The following is a 19,184-nucleotide window of genomic DNA, read 5'->3' as shown; positions in this document are numbered from 1 at the left end:
TCCGTTCCCTCTACCCTTATTTTCCAAGCAGTGTCACAATCCTGTGAATCATGTGAATTTGCTATATATGTTTGTAGCCACATCAACATATAGCAGTATTTTATGCATTTCATAACCTCTACAAATGCTATCATACAACCTGTCTTTTAACATATTGCTATTTCACTCATCTTTCTGTTTTGAGATTTGTCCATATTGATCTTTATAAATTCGTTTCTTCTGTTTGCTCTAGTGATTTTTAATTTTTCTGTTTGAGAGATATTATTTCTCATTCTTCTCTTTTATATCAGTGCTACAGCAACTATTCATGCACATATTTCTGTTTAGTTTTATGTAAGTTTACTTTCTTTGAGTAGAAGTAAGTTTACTTTCTTTGCTAAACTATAGAGTATATTTCTTCAGGCTTTAGAGTGGATATTTCCAACTTGCTCTTTACAGTGTTTATGTTAATTTATACTCACTGTACGTATATAACATTTGAGGAGAATCTGAAATCACTCTGCTGTTTTAAAATTTCTCAAGTCTTGTCTTACAGGAAAAGAATTATAAAGAAATTAGAGCATCAGAGATTAGTTATTCCTATCACTGAATAGATGACAAGCCCAATATATATTAAATGATACAGATTAATTTTGGTGAGTATGGGAAAGAAAAAATTGTAGGAAGCAAAAGTAAGAGGAAAGGAAATCAGACAGTGTTGCATTTGGCTACATGTTTTTTCAAATGGAATTTTTTTCTTTTTTTAAAAACTATTGAGAGATTTAAAAAAATTCTATAGTGCTTTACAAGTTTCAAAAGTTTAACACACATGACTTCATACAATCCTATAATAATACTTTTTTCTGCTCTGTCCCTATGTTGTACCACCCCACTTTCCTCCCCCCACCTTGTACACTGACTTGTTCTCTGTGAGTCTGTTTCTACTATTCAGTAGTCTGTTGTATTTTTTTTTAGATTCTTCGTAAGGGATAGTCATACAGTATTTGTCTTTATCTGTCTGACTTACTTCATTTAGCATAGTGCCCTCCAAGTCCATCCATGTTACTGCAAATGGCAAACTTTTATTCTTTTTTATGGCTAAGTAGTATTCATTACATATATTTACCACATTTTTATTCATTTCATCTGTTCATGGACACTTAGGATGCTTCCGTACCTTGGCAGTTATATATAGTGCTGCTATGAACATTGGGTGCATGAGTCTTTTCAGATTAATGTTTTTGTTTCTTTCAGATACATACCCAAGAGTGGAATTGCTGGGTCATATGATATTCCTGGGCCTCCCAGGTGGCTCAGTGGTAAAGAATCCTCCTGCTAACGCAGGAGACATGGGTTCAATCCACGGGTCAGAAAGATCACCTGGAGGAGGAAATGGCAACCCACTCCAGTATTCTTGCCGGGATAATCTCATGGACAGAGGAGCCTGGCGGGCTACAGTTCATGGGGTTGCAAAGAGTTGGACATGACTGAACAACTGAGCACACATGGTATTTCTACTGCTAGTTTTTTGAGAAACCTCCATACTGTTTTCCAGAGTGACTGCACCAGTTTACTTAGCCACCAATAGCGTACGAGAGTTCCCTTTTCTTCACGTCCTCACCAGCATTTGTTATTTGTATTCCTTTTGATGATGGCCATTCTGACACATGTGAGGTAAATTTTTTTCTTATAATAAAAAGTCATGTGGTGAGCACTCTAGGTCTGGTTAAGCAGCTCCGTAGTGCCGTCAAGTACCCTTCCTAGTCTGCCATCCTTAGCATGTGGCTTTGATTGTTCCCTTTTCAGGTATTGTGTGCAGACTCTGGATAGAAAGAAGGGGAAAGGGCAGAAGGCATAGGTCAACTGAACCCTGTAAGTCTTACCCAATAGATTTCTTTATGCATCTCATTGGCCAGAACTGGTTCAAATGACCCTTAGCCTTAAGGTTTCTGAAGCGGCAAGTACTTTCCTGAACAAAATCAGAATTCTAGTACTAAGAAAGAAGATAGACTGAATAGGCAGCTAGCAATGTCCTTCACTGTAATTTACATGAACAGTCAGTGTTTCATTACATGGTGATTCTGGTTGGGACGGGTGGCAGAGCACATAATAGGTGATTGGTAAATATTTGTTGAGTAAATGAATGAGTGTGCTTGAGAAACCCACAACAGGTAATAGTTGTCTTGAATCCCTTCAAATTTGTCAAGCAACGTTGCTTCTTCATTGTGATTTTGGAGGTGGATTTTTCCTTGAGTTTTGTTACTTCAAGTTTCATGTCTCTTAAACTCATTTGCATCTTCCTTTACAGTATGCTTTTGACAAAACTTTGTTGAAAATGCTTATATAACTGAATGACCTTTTTACCAATTATGATAGTGCTTAAAGTTTCATTTTATGTCATGGTTTTCCTGTCTTCAGCTTTAGGGATACATCCATGTGATCTGCAGGAACTACAATTGTAATTGTTGTCATGTTTTTCTCTATAAGAGCTAAGCCAAAAAATATTGAATATTTTGGGACTAAGAGAAATACAAGACAGTGAAGAATAATTATTGAGGTCACTTAGTAAGCTGCTTTGTTTCTATATGAAGAAGTGAGGATCACTGAGTTTGTAAGATATTCAGAGATATACCACTAGCTGAATTAGGATTATTGAACCTAGGAGTCTCAACCTAATGTTACTCTTCATTTTGTTTTGTCATGTTGTTACTCAGATCAGAATCAGTTTAAAGGACTTAATCATTCACCTCCCCAAAAACAAAGTGTCATTTTGCCTTTGGTGAGAGTCACAATGAGCTCCTGAGTTGCTTTTTGAACCAAATGTATTAAAAAAACATTAAATTGTGTTCTGTATTTCTGTATATTCTTTGTATTAAGCTAAAGTTATTGATAAAGATGGTAATCTGTATTTTAATCGTCATCCAAGATATTTGTTGAATTAGATTTTCTGATGCACTAACCAATGTCAATGCATAGGAATTTACTGAACCTGCTTAATAAGTGGGAAACAGAAGACATTCAGACTAGATCATTCCTGTTGTGTCTTTAATTTTCGTAGTGACATACATATTTTTAAATTAGTATGTGACCATGGAAAGAGGGTGGAACAGTACTCTAATTTCAGGTTCTCAGTGGGTATCAGCAGTTTTTGAATTTTTTTACTTGCAATTATGATTGAACGTAAACAAAATGGGTGATTTGTAATAAAAATACTTCTTAAAAGTAATACTGAATTCTCAGTTTAAAGAAGGCTTTATCTCACTTCTCTCCATTACATTTTATTCCCATGAAAATTTTGAAACTGTCTGCTGTATCAACTTGGCAGGAATCTGTTCAGAAAAAAATTTTTAATTCCTATCTTGGTAAAACTTCATTTAAAATCAAAGTTTTCCCATTGCAAGGGTAGCGTGAGGGACATATAGGTAAAATTAGTACTTAATGAATTCTGAAAACATGGTTCAGATTCTCTTAGCAGAAGTTTAAAACATATATGCCTTGTCTGTAATGTCATTGAAAGATTATGGTATTTACTAAATACGACTTTTGTTATACTTAAACTTGCAGTGTTAGGTACTCCGTAAAAGTTGTAAATATATAGCCAATAAGGTAAAAAGAGGAGTTAACAGCTAAACATAGTTTCTTTGAAATATGTTAAATTCTGAAATGTTTATTAATGGCAGTTGATAAAGTAAATTGTAATATAATCACATTAAGGAGTGTTAAATCCAATTCTCTGAAGACATTTCATGTTGTCAGAAAATGCTAATGTTTCAGTGAGGAAAATGGGGCAGTATGATTCCAACTTTGTCAAAAATACATAAAACTAGAAGAAGTAACCTCAAATAAAATACTAATTGTAGGTATTCAGATTGTGGGCATATTTTCCATTTTCTGTACAGAATTGTTACTTTTGTAACCTGATTAAAACATAAAACATTTCCCCACTGCCTTTTTCATGTTTCCTCAATGAAATGAACTGCTCTATAACTTGGAGAGAACAGTTGTCAGTTTTTGAAACAAATATGGTCTTTTGGAAATGTTTTATTATGATGTATTCTTAGTTTCATAGTTTTGAGCCATCACTTGAGCTTGAATAAATTATTTGAGCTGTATAAATATTTGCATTTCATTGAGAGCATTGAAGTTAAAAGTATAAAGCAGAAATCTGTCTTTCTAAATAAGTTTTTTAATATCTAAAAGTTGTACTTCAGAGTTTGGTATTTTCTTTCCTGTCTGATTTCATCTTTTATTGTCAAATATTCTGTGACAAAAGCCACCTATTCTAAGAGAGAAACTTCAAATGGAAATACATTTTATGTTATGTCTTATACATTTTATAGTCTTGAATGCTTAGATTCATGTAAACTTTTTCTTATTTTTAGAGGAACAGAAAAGAAGTGCAAAAACGAAAAGTGAAGAGCGGCCAATAGATTCAGAAAAATGTTCTACACCCAGTGCTCTAGAAGAGACTACTGTGAAAATAGAAAAAGACGATGAAAAGGAACTTGTAAAACTGCCAGTCATAGTGAAGCTAGAAAAATCTTTGCCAGAAAGCGAGGAAAAAAAGATTATCAAAGAAGAAAGTGATTCCTTCAAGGAAAATGTCAAACCTGTAAAAGTGGAAATGAAAGAATGTAAAGCAGATCCTAGAGATATCAAAGGTAGTATGGAGAAGTTAGAGCCTGAGAGGCTAGACTTTGTTGGCAATGTTAAATCTTCTCAAGAAATTACTGAAAAGTCTACTGAAGAAACCGAGAAACTTAAAAATGACCAGCAGGCCAAGATTCCACTAAAAAAACGAGAAATTAAACTGAGTGATGATTTTGATAGTCCAATCAAAGGACCTTTGTGTAAATCAGTTACTCCAACAAAAGAGTTTTTGAAAGATGAAATAAAACAAGAGGAAGAGACTTGTAAAAGGATATCTACAATCACTGCTTTGGGTCATGAAGGGAAACAGCTGGTAAATGGAGAAGTTAGTGATGAAAAGGTAGCTCCACATTTTAAGACAGAACAGATGGAGACAAAGTTTTATGATACCAAGGAAGATAGTTGCAGCCTCTCTAAGGATAGAAGTGTCATCATGGAGGGAAATGGAGCAGAGTCTGTAAATTCTGTCATTGAGAGTGTAAAAATAGGTGATCCTGAAAAAGAAGTGGTCCTTTTAGGGAAAGATACAGATAATTCGATATCAGTCTTAGAGACCCAGAGTCAGAAAGAGCACATTGAGGAAACTGGTCCTTCAGAAATGGAAACCTCTCTTGAGACTGCTGAAATAGCAAAGGATCTCTCTTTAAAAACTGCTTTATCTACCACTGAATCCTATAGTATGAGAGTTGAAGAGAAGTCTCCGAAAAGTAAGAAGGATAAGCGCCCACCAGTCCTAGAGTGTCTTGAAAAGTCCAAAAAGACTTTTCTTGATAAGGACACACAAAGATTGAGTCCAATACCAGAGGAGGTTCCAAAGACAACTGTAGAATCAGTAAAGGCCGGGTCTCCTGAGGCAGCTGAAACTTATCCATTATCTAACGTGACTGTCCACTGTGAGAAGCTAGCCTCAGAAGTTGAGTGTCAGAATACAAGTTCACTTGAAGGTCAGTCCCTAGAGAAAGTAGACCCAGAAATTTTAAAAGTGGATTCTGAATCAACAAAGGTAGAAGTGGATAATCTGGACAATGCCCAGACCTCTGGCACAGGTGATCCTTCTGAGACAAAGAGTTCTATGCAAAAAAGCAAATTGAAATATAAGTTGATTCCTGAAGAAGAAAACACTGCCTCAGAAAACACAGAGATAACCTCAGAAAGGCAGAAAGAAGGCATCAAATTAACAATTAGGATATCTAGTCGGAAAAAGAAGTCAGATTCTCCTCCCAAAATTTTAGAGCCAGAAACCAAGCAAGAGAAGACAGAAAAGGAAGAAGAGAAAACAAATGTTGGTCGTACTTTGAGGAGGTCTCCGAGAATATCTCGACCCACAGCAAAAGTGGCTGAAATCAGAGATCAGAAAGCTGATAAAAAAAGAGGGGAAGAAGATGAAGTAGAAGAAGAGTCAGCAGCTTTGCAAAAGACAGACAAAAAAGAAAATTTGAAAAAAGCAGACAAGGATACAAATTCTAAAGTAACCAAGGTAAAATTTCTCCTGCTCTGAGCTTTAGTTTTTATTAGAAATATTTGACTTTTATGTGTTCATAGCTTTTTGCTTTTGGCTAAAACAACTCACTCGAAGACAAAACAGCAACAACAAAAAAAGCCTTTCTTCCTATATCTGAGATGTCTTATTAGTTATCTCCAGACATTAAATTTCAGATTGTATCATCTTTTAAACTTTTTCTCTATTATAGGCAGTGTAGAAATATATTCTATTTGTAAGTTCTACAAGTAATACCTAACTTGTAACATTTGAAAAATGAAAATTTCTCACAAACACTATCAACGGTTTGGGCTGCATCTCTTTCGGTCTTTTTTCCATATATTCATGTCTGTGTTTATAAATATTTCCCATGCACTTAAAAGATAAATTCATTTTCCTAAGAGTTTTTCACTTAACAATGTGTGTCTGAACACTTTCCATATCAGTAGATAGAGTCTACTTTCAGTTATTGATGGCCACATAGTATTCCATAGTGTGGATGTACCTCAGTTTAACTACTCCCTCATTGATTGACATTTAGGTTGTTTCCAATTTTTCACTGTTACAGGCAATGCTGCATTGAAGATCCTTTTGGACATGAGTGAGTATTTCTTTAGAATAGAATCCTAGAATTGGAATTACTGGGTCAAGGGACATATGTATTTTAAGTTTTGATTGCTTTTGCTTCTTTGCTTTCTAAAAAGGCCCCATTAATGTACCCTCTCATTGCCAGTGTTAGAGCCTCTGTTTCCCCATTTCAGTTATTGTCTTAGAGCCAGATTTTTTTTTTTTTCTTCTATGACCCTCTTATTTTAAGCGAAACCTGGTACAAGTCTTTAGCCAGCCTATGGAAAATTTGTTGTAATTAAAGTACTACTTTTAAAAAAAAGTGCTTCTTTTGTTTTTGATTTATTTAAGTGATAACATTAGTTTTAATTATAAGTGGTCCTTAGTTCCTTGAAATACTAAATTTTTATTTTAAAAAATTTTCTCCTGTTAGAGTTATTTTGGTCTTTGGTGAGGACTTAAACTGTAGGAATGAACTTAAATATGACTTAAAATATTGTGAAGCCAACCAATAGAAAGCAGTTCCCAACATTGTAACGTTAGTCTCTGAATAATATATTTATTAAGTTTGTCAGAAATTTTTATGCAGTTCTGATTCATTTCTCTGATATAAGAAATAAGTTTTTAATATAACAATGTGTGAGAATATAGTCAGTGTTCAATTATAGAGCCTTTGAAAAGTACATGACCTTTGACCCAGAATCCTCTTCCAGGAATTTATCCTACCACAAAGGTTTGTGTAAAAATTTTATATTTGTAAGGATACATTGTTTATGAAGGTGAAAAAATGGAAAACTACCTAAATGTCTGTGTAGTTGTGGATTAGATATAGCTATGTGATGGCATATTATATATATATAAAATATATATGCACACACACACGTACTCACAGACACACACACACAATGTTAGAATATTTTATCACTAGGGCAAAATTTAATAAGACAGAATGTTCATTATAATTCTCCCCTCCCAAAAAGTAGAAAAAAATAATGGAAATATATACCAAAATTTAATAGTAAGTATATCTGTTGATGAAACTACAGTAATTTTTATTTTCTTCTTTGTATATTCACTAAATATTCCACAATGCATATGTAATCAGAAGTGTGTTGGGGTTTTTTTTACATTGTTATTACATCAAATTGTCCTAATTTATTTTATACAAGGTAAAGCCCAAAGGCAAAGTTCGATGGACTGGTTCTCGATCACGTGGCAGGTGGAAATACTCCAGCAATGATGAAAGTGAAGGGTCTGACAGTGAAAAGTCATCTGCAGCTTCAGAAGAAGAGGAAGAAAAGGAAAGTGAAGAAGCCATCCTAGCAGATGATGATGAACCATGCAAAAAATGTGGCCTTCCAAACCATCCTGAGCTAGTATGTACCTGATCTGTATGGACAGTATTCAGATTATTGCCATGCTGTGGTTGTCTGAAACATTTTTATCTGGGTTTGATCATGATTTCAATTTTTTGTGTGCAAAATCCTTTATTTCTATTCTCAGATAATAACCTAATGCTAGGGAGGATCAGGATCTCGCTGTCCTTCTTACTTGGCTTTGTAATGATGTTTCCTCCACTTAAGGATGTGCTGTTGATCACTTCTTACAGATCAGTTAGTTTATTCAAATATTCCTATTCTGTTTTTTTGTTTTTGTTTTTCTGTAAAATTTTGTTCTTTCCCTTTAAGTTACTTTATAATGATATTTCTGAAGTGGCAACTTTAAGTAAGACCTGAAGGGCTTGTTGCCTTTCTGTAAAAACACATAAATAAGTAATAACCCAATAGGGCTTTAAACTTTAGAAATGGATAGTTCTAAAAAAAAATTTAAGAGGGTAATTATAGACCAGATATATTCAGAAAAATAGTGACAGATTTACAGGGGACTTTCTTATTTGGAAAGTAAGTTCTTCAAAGATTGCCTAAATCAGAAAATCCACTTCCTGACCTAGATAAATATTTTTGCAGTTTATGAGTGCTTTCTAAAGAACCTGTTGAAGAAACACTCTTGTTATGCCCAGCTGTTCTGTTTTGAATAGATTTGACTTCGAAAGCAAGCTCTACCTATTAAGTAGAAAGACATAAAGATGCTTCCACATAGGTAGAGCAGAAACAAGTTACGTAAAGTTGCTCAGAATAGCTCCTGATACTTGTGTGTTGAGATAAAGCTATTTGTGGTTTAACTTGCAGTTTTCTTCCTAAATGTGAAAATCATATCTGGAAGCTAAATTAATCAGTGAAGTTTATCATATCTCAGTAGTTTCAGAGGGTTTAAGGAAAAGATACAGATCTGAAAAGAACAGATGTCAAAATTACACTGAGAAGACACTTCTAAATATTTTTATGATCTTCACTGTAAAAATTAAGTCAAGATTTTTAAGTGGAGAAAGGCAAAGAAGATTTGTGATAGTGGTCTTTTCTGCTCTCTAAATCAAGTAAAAATAAACATTTGTGTTCTTTACCTACCATTTCCTAATTTTTTTTTTTTAAATTGAATGCATTTTGACTAAGGAGGGCATGGCAACCCACTCCAGTATTCTGGAGAATCCCCAGGAACAGAGGAGCCTGGCGGGCTACAGTCCACAGGATCAGAGTCCGACACAACTGAGTGACTGGGCACACACTAGGTGGTAATAGATGACAGTGACAAAGAAGTGTGAAGAATGGAGAAGTAAAATGAAGTAAGGAGAAATGACCTCCAGGAGGTGGCGATAGTTGCACTCTTCTTAGAACATACGTAGGATTTTTATTTGATTATCTTAGTAACTGCTCTGCAGATCCCATTTGCTGATTACTATGCCAAAGAGAATGCCGTTGGAAACTGAAGATCCAAGATATGGTTAATTTCATATGCTGAATATGTCAGGATAATATTCAAATAAAAATCTAAAGCCACTATTGTGTGTTTGTTAAGTGGTAGGAGAATGATACTGAATTAGATGTGGTCCTTGGGAACTTCTTTGGTGGCCCAGTGTTTAAGAATCCCCCTTGCAATGCAGGGAATGAGGGTTCAAACCCTGGTTAGGGAACTAACATCCCGTAAGCTTTGTGGTATGGCCCCAAAACAAAAAGACCTCTTAAATTCCTAATTAACTGAGGGTTTTTATTATTATGCTTTATGCAGATAAAGAGTATAGATAAAGAGTATAATATAGTATATTTCTTAGTATCATACTAAGATATATAGAAATGTCTTTATTTTAACTTGAGTTATTGAATATTACCCATAATGATAGGTTGACATTAATCTATGGTTTATTTCAGATCCTTCTGTGTGACTCTTGTGACAGTGGATACCACACTGCCTGCCTTCGCCCTCCTCTAATGATTATTCCAGATGGAGAATGGTTCTGCCCCCCTTGCCAGCATGTATGACAACCCAGCACAGTTTTGGTTTTCCAGTCTCTGCTTCTATATTCAAATTAGTATTTCTTGACAGCCACTAAACATTTTAATCTTCAGTTTATAGATATTGTTTATCTCTTCTTTAAATTTCTATAAAAGTAGAGGCTATTGATTAAAAACTACCTTTTGTTAGTATCTTATAGGTCTTCCCTTTATTTTTCCCCAAAGCAATTCTCAAAGGACCTCTTGTTTTTACAAAATTATAATCTCTGGTTTATTTTTTCTCACATTTGTTAAAGGCACAACCACCTCTCCCCTCCATGAAATAAGTTTCTTTCAGTTGTTTATCCCTTTGTTTCATCATCTTTTTCATTTCTGCCTACCTTCTTTTTGTCAGTTTTATAGAGGATGTTATAAATTATGGACCATTATGATGGTACTATGAATAGAATCATGGATTCTGTTTCTCTCATATCTTGATTTGGTGGATTTCTTTTAAAACCTGAAAAGCAGAATATTTTTTTTTTATTCAAAAGGTCCTTTCCAGTCTCATTTTGCTTTAAAATTTGGGAATTCCCTCGTGGTCCAGTGGTTTGGACTCTGTGCTTCCACTGCAGGGGGCACGGGTTCAATCCCTGGGCAGGGAACTGAGATACCACAAGCTGTGTGGCATGGCTCAAAAAACACCCCAAAAGATGGTGGTCTTTATTGCATTTTTTTAGTTAAGTGGAATTATTTGGCTTAGCATCACTCTAACAATTATATTCTTCAGCTCTATTTTGACCTAGTAACTGTTTGGCATGATTTTCCATTCTTTTAAAAAAAAAACAAACAGTGATTGGCACCATCATATTTTCTCGTACATGTAACCTTCTTCCTTAAAAATGCCTTGGGATTTAAAAAGTTTTCTTAATCACTGTCATGTATATATGCTGAACCAAATGCTATTTTAAACATTAATTACTGCCAGCAAGGTAGGCATAGAATGTGTTTCTTGACAAAGCTGTAAGTTTCTTTAAATTGTGTGTTACTTCAAAGACACCCTGCCCATCTTCAGTTCAGTGGATGAACTGAAGTGGCATTCTTTATTTTAATTAAATACAAGGAACATTTCACTGTTTTCTCTGTGGCCCCTTATTAGCTCTCTTAGCACTGCAGCTTTAGCTAATAGGCAAGAGATAAGTGATTGTGGAAAGGTGTTTAAGATGACATTCATCTGTTTTATGTTTTCAGAAATTACTGTGTGAAAAATTAGAAGAACAATTGCAAGATTTGGATGTTGCCTTAAAGAAGAAGGAGCGTGCTGAACGCAGGTACTGTGATATGTGTGTTAATGTTTCACTTGGGAATTTGACATCAGAATTATCTTCCAGTATAGACTAATGTGTCTGTATAAAGTGGAGATTGGTAACTCTTACTTGTGGGCCAAATGTGGCCCACTTCTTGTTTTCGTATTGCCACCTAAGAATGGGTCTTTTTTTGTTTTTAAATGATTAGAAAAAAATAAAAAACAACAAAAGTCATATTTCATGGCACATCAAAATTACATATTCTGATTTTCACTGATCATAAATAACCTTTGCCATGCTCATTGTTTATGTGTTATCTGTGACTTCTTTTACATGACAGCTACAGAGTTGATAGTTGTAACAGAGACCATATAACCCAAGCCTAATATATTATCTGTCCTTTTACAGGAAGTTTGCCAATCTCTGATCTAAAGTTTTTATTATAACCCACTCTGAATAAGTATTGGCCCAGATATTGTGGAGGATATGTATCTAAGTATGTAGGGAGTTCAAGAAAATGCAAAGAATTGGTCTACAATTTAGTTTCCCATGGCATCTCTTTGGGTGGGTAGAATTAGCATTGGTGAAGTAAAGATCTTACTGACTGTAAGCAATGATTCCCTTTTCAATATGCCCCTGCAGTATGGTCTAAAGCAGTTAGACCATAGCAGCAGTTAGAAGAAGGCTTCTTGGAGGAGGTAAGATTGGAGTTGAGTTTAATCTTTATAGGAAGCTCATAATCAAGACAGTAAATTTGTATTTATTTATAATTTTTTGTACCTTTTTTGATTAGTCTATTGCTAAATATTCATTCTTTCCTACTGTGTTCCAAACTGAAGAGAAAAGATGAGTAAAACAAAGCTCTTGCTTACCTGGAGCTTATCTTCTATGTATGAACCAGTGATGCAAATAAGTACACAGACTGAGGTACATTTGGAGCAATATTGGAACATTGTGGAGGAGCACTGTAGTTCTCCAAGTGCTTGGATTATCAGGGAAGTCCTTGGAATGTAACTAGAGGTTATACAGACTGACAAGCAGAGAAAGGGTATTTCAGGCAAAGAGCACAATAAACGCATAGACAGAGTGTAAATGTGAGAGTGAGTGGTGGGGGATGAAGCTAAGAAGGAAACTGAGGCCAGATTGTGACCAGCTTTGCATAACTGGCTGGAAATTTTAAATTATTCTCTAGAGGCAGTGGGGAAACCATCAAAGGAGAGATATGCATAATCAGATTTTTATTTCAGAAAAAAATACCCTGATAACAGCAGGAAGAAGGAATTAGCATTAAGGCCATTGGAATAAAGTCTGTGGGAGTCAGTGAGGCCTGAACTAGATCAGTCATCCTGATAATAAAGTGGAGAGGCTGCAGATAATTTTCATAGTCTTAATCAGTAGGACCTGATGCCCATGTATTCATAATATGAGAAAAATCTAAGCAGTGTTGCCCTCATTTGTTGCTACTTTAACTTTTACTGCTATCACATAGTATTACCCTGAAAAATTTAGTTTGCTTTCAGGCAGTCTGCTCATTCCACACACTTTACTCTGTACAAAGGGGAACATTAAAAATGGGTTCAAGGATGTCCCTGACGGTCAGTGCTTCTAATGCAGGGGACATGGATTAATCAGTTGTCTAAATACCTTTATATTTAGGAACTCTCACTGATAGTCCTGTATACAGTTACTAAGACTGTTTTGATGTGCAAATTGCTCCTGTCCTAATTTTTGATGGGCTTCCCTGGTAGCTCAGATGGTAAATAATCTGCCTGCAGTGCAGGAGGCCCAGGTTCGATCTCTGGGTTGGGAAGATCTCCTGGAGAATGGAATGGCAACCCACTCCAGTATTCTTGCCTAGAGAATTCCCCATCCAAGGAGCTTGGCGGGCTATAGTCCATGGGGTTGCAAAGAGTCAGACATGACTGAATGACTAAAACACACTAATTTTTGACACTGGAAGAGATCAAATTAAAGGTGCTTCAAATTAGTCATAATTAAGTCATAATTAAAAATTGGACTCAGTCTTCCTGAAATCTACCTGCCCTTCTGAGAAATGAGTGGTTTTCTCATGTTCTGATGTAACATTGTAGATAGCTAATAGGCTTATTCTTTAAGGGCATGGAAGAAAATGGATTCTCTCTAAAAGCCAAGAATGTAAACCACTAAGAATTTGTCTCATACTCACATTGTATCTGTTTGTCCTTTGGAGGCCTATGATGCTTGTCGGGTTTATATGTGGAAAGATTGGTGAGCATTTACTTTTGCCTTCTATGCTTTACGATATGCTGCTATAGTTAAGAAATACTTTAAATTTTAGAAATTTATGTTAAAATGTGCCACAATATTTGTTTACACTGTTGGTATCCCATTTACTAATTCATCCAGTTTCTCTTTTATCCTTGATAATCCTCTTTACTTAAATGTCATCCTTTAAGAGGACACCTGTAATTGTGTGTGCCTTTAGATCACACACTAAATCCTATTTGAGAGACCATTCTGACAAGGCAGGTTAACCGAATCGTTACTGTTGTTAGCTAATTTTCCCCCAGAATCTGGTTAGCATAGCCTTTATTATTTACAGCTCCTAATGTATGTTTATATTAGAAGCTCTCAAGAGCAAAATATGTTTCTTAAGTTTATTGAGCACCTACTTTATGCCAGGCAATGTAATCAAAATGAGGTATATAATATATGGCTCTGGTGTGATGAAAAAGAAGGATGTGTCAGTGAATAATTAGTAACTAGCCAGCAACTGTCTATAGAACTGGAACTGTGATGCTTTGTGATGTCCGATGTTTCAGAAGTCCATGCAACTGATTTGTTAACATCCCTTCCAGGACTTGGTGCCAGAAATTATTGGGAATTCCAATAGCTCTGTACTTCCAGAGTACTGTTACTAGTGCTTTGCTAGCACAGAGTTGGATTTAATCAGGGTTGGCATTTTCCAGGTAATGTAACAGAGGGAAGGAGAGAAAAAGACAAGGAATTTGAAAGTGTATGCAAAGGAGTGTTTATAATGATGGACCATGAAGTCTAAGCCAGGTAAGGGGGGATGTAGGGCTACGAAGGGATTGCCAGACAGTGAATAGAGAGTAGGGTCAATGGATAGAGGTTCCAGTGGAGTCAAGGAATTGTCAAAGTCAGTGTACTAGAGGGAATCAGCTGGAAAGTGATTCAGCAGAAACCAGAAAACCGGTTCCTTGAAGTTGAAACCTTAGAAGGCATGTGGTAATAGTAAGGTCTGAGCCCCATATGATCATTGAGCTGTGTGGTGAGATGGAATGGAAGATGTAACTTTCCATAAGGTTACTGAGCCAGAAAATGCTTTGAGGAGAAATGATACTTACCTTTAAGATCTTATTCAGATATTAATATTACCACCTATTTAAGGTCTTTCCAAATTTTCAGCTCTTTAAACAAAAATCTGTTCTTTTGTCACAGTTCCATTATACCTGTTCATATGGAGCACAGTCAATTGTTAATTAATTGGGAGGGCAAGAACCATGACTTATTTGCCTTTGGATTTCCAAGTCTGACGTAAATCATGACTATGACGCAACATGATTATATGTTTTTTCCATTGAGTTGAGAAGAGAAATAATGGTCAAGTGAAAATAAAGCTTTTGCAGTATAAAAGAGGAAATTGATATCACAACAAACTTGGTTTGTTGAGACGTGTCAGACATTTTTAATAACAGCTGAAGTTTTGACTATCCATGTAGCCCTCCCTGTTAATTTCAGTTAGTACTGTTCTTCCTTTCCTGGCTTTTAGTGCATTAACTGTACTGCTTTTAAAAAACAGATTTTGATTGAAATAATTTTATTATTTTTATATGCCAGTTTTTATTTAATAGCTTCATACATATGTGCTAAGTTGTTTGAGTTGTGTCCAACTTTTGCGACCTTTTGAACTGTAGCCCGCCAGGCTTTTCTGTCCAATGGGATTCTCCAGGCAAGAATTCTGGAGGGAATTGCCATGCTGTCCTCCAGGGGATCTTTCAGACCCAGGGATTGAATGTTTGTCTCAGGCATGTCCTGCATTGGCAGTTGGGTTCTTTACCACTGGCACCACCTGGGAAGCCTAATAGCTTCATAACCTGTCTCTAAAAAGACTGTAAAATTCTTGTTGGTAGGACCCAGAGTTTATAGGGCAGTAAAGGCTGTGTTCTGAAGAGCCTACACAACTAAATCATTAATGTCCTATGTAGGACATCACAAATGGAAGAGTGGTTACTATTATATTTCTGTTTATTGGAACATACAGTGGCATGTGTATGTAAGAGCTCAGTTGTCCTTGGTGAATGGAATTAACTGTTGGAAAACCAGAGAAAACTACTGTTGTATACAGCAATTTTTGGTGTAAAATTTTTTGAATTAAAAGCAACAAAGGTTTATTTGAAGGGAAACTCTGGAAGTATCTTTAGTGTTCATAAATCCACATTTCCTGGAAAAGTCTTAACTGACTCTGAAGATAAGTTTTTTGTAAGCATCCTATATAGTGCAGAGATACATAACTGTGTTGCTGATTTTCTTCTCTGCAAACAAGAAGTGAATGGGTTTAGAATCTTTTACATATGGTATTGCTGAGAACTTGCAGCATAACAAAGATACAGTTTGTCCGATCAGAGTTGACATTTCATTTAATCACTTCATCAGTGAGTCACAGCATAGCTCTTTTCATCAAATTTCCTTGTTTATTTCATTTCAAAGGTTTATATTACCTGGTATCAATCACTTCTGCAGCTGAGATTTTCATACCTTTAGAAAGTTTTGTGCCTGCCACAGATACCAATACTATAAGTTTCATAGATATTAACTAATATGTTCATGACCTAGCTTCTGCTATTACCGTAAAGTTGTAATTTTAGTATTACCTATGTTAGTAATGTTTTCATAAGTTTTATTTTTAGCAAATCTCACTTTGTATGCTTTTTTTTTTTACTAACACAAGGTTTATTAATATCCTTCTGTCAACCGTGTACAGGGTAATTTGATAGAAAACTTTGAAAAGAGCCTTTAGAAATAGTCCAGATTCATAGTTCATGTCAAACAAACTTGTATTCTAAATAATTTTAACAAGCCACATTAACATGAAATGTAAGAATACAGTATAATATGAAGTAAATTGAAGTTTAAAGAAGTAAGTTTTACATTTCATATCTCTAGGGAGTCCTTCAAGCCAGTTAGACTATTCAGAGACATTACCTATATGCTATTAAAAATATTTACATTAGTATGTTCCAAAACTACATTTTTATTTCTTTTGTCATTTTTTTTTAAAGGAAAGAACGCTTGGTGTATGTGGGTATTAGTATTGAAAACATCATTCCTCCACAAGTAAGTTTCCAGTTTATAGTATTTTTAGACAGGAAACTGCCAAAAGTGTTCTAAAATTTAACTTACTTTGTTATATGAGTGGTTTTAAATATATAATACACCAATTTTATTAAAAATGAAATTTAGCACTTTCAGAAAATCACCCATTTCCCTTATGATTGAAATTATGTGTGTACAGATAGCCCCAAAATGTAACATCACATCCAAACCAAGTTTACAGCTCACCCCTATGGGGTTTATGTTGTGATTTTTTACCCTAAATTGGGTAATTTGTTTTTAGCTTCTTTATGTGCTGTTTATGTAAAGTGACTAAAAAATGGTTCAGGGCTATTTGGTTTTTTATTTCCTGCTTTTGGGGGTAATCAGAAACCAATTTGTGTTCTTACAGTTTGGTTTCTTTGAAGGGATATCATTGTTTTGCATTTATTAATCTAACTAATAATTAAGAAAGGTATCTCATGAGTGAAAATATATATGACATGGTTGTCATTTGAAATGAAGACATTTTCTTAATTTCAAATGAAGTTTGATTCCAGGCTTAATTAAATCATGCCCTGAAATCACCTGTCTGGTTAGTTATTTTTCTGGAGCACCATGTCCCTTTCTTCTTCTAAATCCATTATTTCATTTATTCAGCATATCTATTGACTATGTGTGTTAACTTTGGTTATTAGTAGGTAGACTTCATCATGATTGTTTTAAAAGAGGGAACTATAAACTTACAAAAACATAAGTTTTTTACGGAAGTATTTTCATCCTTTGACCCAGCAGTATTATTTTTAATCTCTATACTAAATGTTGCCCTGTTGATTCAGTTTTGAGGCGACCGTTTCACTTTTTTTAACCTTCCATATATGCTGCCTAGACTGACTTTAGAAAGCTGTTAATTCCAAGGAACTTTGTTCTGTCATAATAACCTGTATGTTTATCATTATATTTTTAAACCAGGAGCCAGATTTTTCAGAAGATCATGAAGAAAAGAAAAAAGATTCAAAAAAATCCAAAGCAAACTTGCTTGAAAGACGGTCGACAAGAACACGGAAGTGTATAAGTTACAGGTATGAAATCTGTGGAAATGAAAGAGTGGAAACTGTTTTTAAGACAACCTTAATTTTACCATTACAGTAATCATTAGAAGTTGTATATATATTTCTTATTCACTGTCTTTACAATCAGAATTTTAGAGCAGCCAACATCATCTTTTCCAAACGTACATTTGTTCATGCTGTCCTCTTCTGTTTAACATACTTTGCCCGATTTCTATAGCTCTGGGGATGAGGACTGATGCCTTTAACAAGGCCCAGAGGCACGGCATAGTCTGTCCTGCTCTTGGCCTTTCAGCTCCACCTCATCCACATTTTTCCCACTCTCAAGTTAGCCACATTGTCTTCTTTCAGTCTCTTTGTACAGACTGATTACTCTGCCTTGAAATTCCCTTCTATTTTTTTAACCTTGTTAAATAACAACCTTCTCTTAATCAAATCCCTCTATTATATGCCCTCATAGCAACCAGTTCTTCTCCTTGAGACTACTTCTGTAGTTGTAACAATTGTGACTTTTATTTTTTGATTAATGTTGCTCTTCTGCACTACGCTGTTAACATGAAGGGAAGTACCATGCCCGTGTTATGTATCCCTCTGTTCTTTACAGCCAGCATAGTGCTCCATCGGTGCCTATTGAAGGACTCAGTTAATGCAATCTGGTTTACCATCTGCCTTCAGAAATACACCACAGAGAGACTTTTCCATGGTCACTCTGTTAGCAGCTAAACCTGGACTAAAATCTTATCTTCTAATTGTTTGTTCATCTAGTGTTCTCTCCACCAAACCACCCTGTCTCACTCAAATAATAAATAATTGATATTTTAATAATTTTAGACCATTGTTAACACAACAACAAAAGTCTTTTAACTTGAATAACTGGAGATGAGAAGCAAATTTGACTTCATAGAACTTTGAGCTTGCTTCCTGTTTATAAACTTTCATCAGTGATCATGAAAGGGTTCCCCTTGTGTAGTTTCTGTTGTTACTATTAAAACTTATAAAATGCATTAGATCAGTCAGAGTAAAATCCTTAATGTTTATGGGAATGGTGTCTGTCTTATCCTTTTTTAAAAAAGAAAGACTTTGAAAAAGAAAAGGTACCTTTTTTAAAATAAAATTATTACAGCTAGTGAAGTCAAAACCTAGTGGAAAGTTCAAGTGTTAAAGTCACTTGTACTACAGCACAACCAATACATTCCTGAAAATTGCCATAGTTACAGAATAGCACAATAAAAGCCATAGGGATTATGGAAAACATGTTGTTAGAGGCAAACAAAAATTTCATTAGTGACACATTAAAAAATATTTATAAAATGGCAATACCATTTGACACATGTTAAATGGTTAAGAGATAACATAAATACTACAGTAAACAATGACATTTTATGTTGAAAAAGCCCTGAAACTTGTCTGCAGAAGTGATTGTGAGGAGAGTTGCAGTTTGTCATTTACTGTATGGTGGCATGAAGGGTTTTTTAAATCATCCAGAAAGTTG

The 19,184-nt window shown here is 35.0% G+C and overlaps 1 protein-coding gene across 1 annotated transcript in view; it reads left to right on the top strand.

The window, feature by feature from the left end:
- RSF1 (remodeling and spacing factor 1) overlaps window positions 1-19,184 on the top strand; it is a 153,127-nt gene that overhangs the window by 114,995 nt on the left and 18,948 nt on the right. The window contains exons 6-11 of the mRNA XM_055416058.2: window positions 4,362-6,106; window positions 7,846-8,052; window positions 9,940-10,044; window positions 11,254-11,333; window positions 16,592-16,646; window positions 17,595-17,704. Coding sequence (XP_055272033.1) covers window positions 4,362-6,106; window positions 7,846-8,052; window positions 9,940-10,044; window positions 11,254-11,333; window positions 16,592-16,646; window positions 17,595-17,704 — 2,302 coding nt within the window. The remainder of the gene's footprint in view (window positions 1-4,361; window positions 6,107-7,845; window positions 8,053-9,939; window positions 10,045-11,253; window positions 11,334-16,591; window positions 16,647-17,594; window positions 17,705-19,184) is intronic.

This window comes from Moschus berezovskii, chromosome 25 (genome assembly GCF_049115385.1).
Source record: "Moschus berezovskii isolate FMDL1 chromosome 25, NW_MosBer_1.0, whole genome shotgun sequence".
NCBI lineage: Eukaryota > Metazoa > Chordata > Mammalia > Artiodactyla > Moschidae > Moschus > Moschus berezovskii.
The sequence above is the reverse complement of the archived record's forward strand: the minus strand, read 5'-3'. Positions and strand labels throughout refer to the sequence as shown.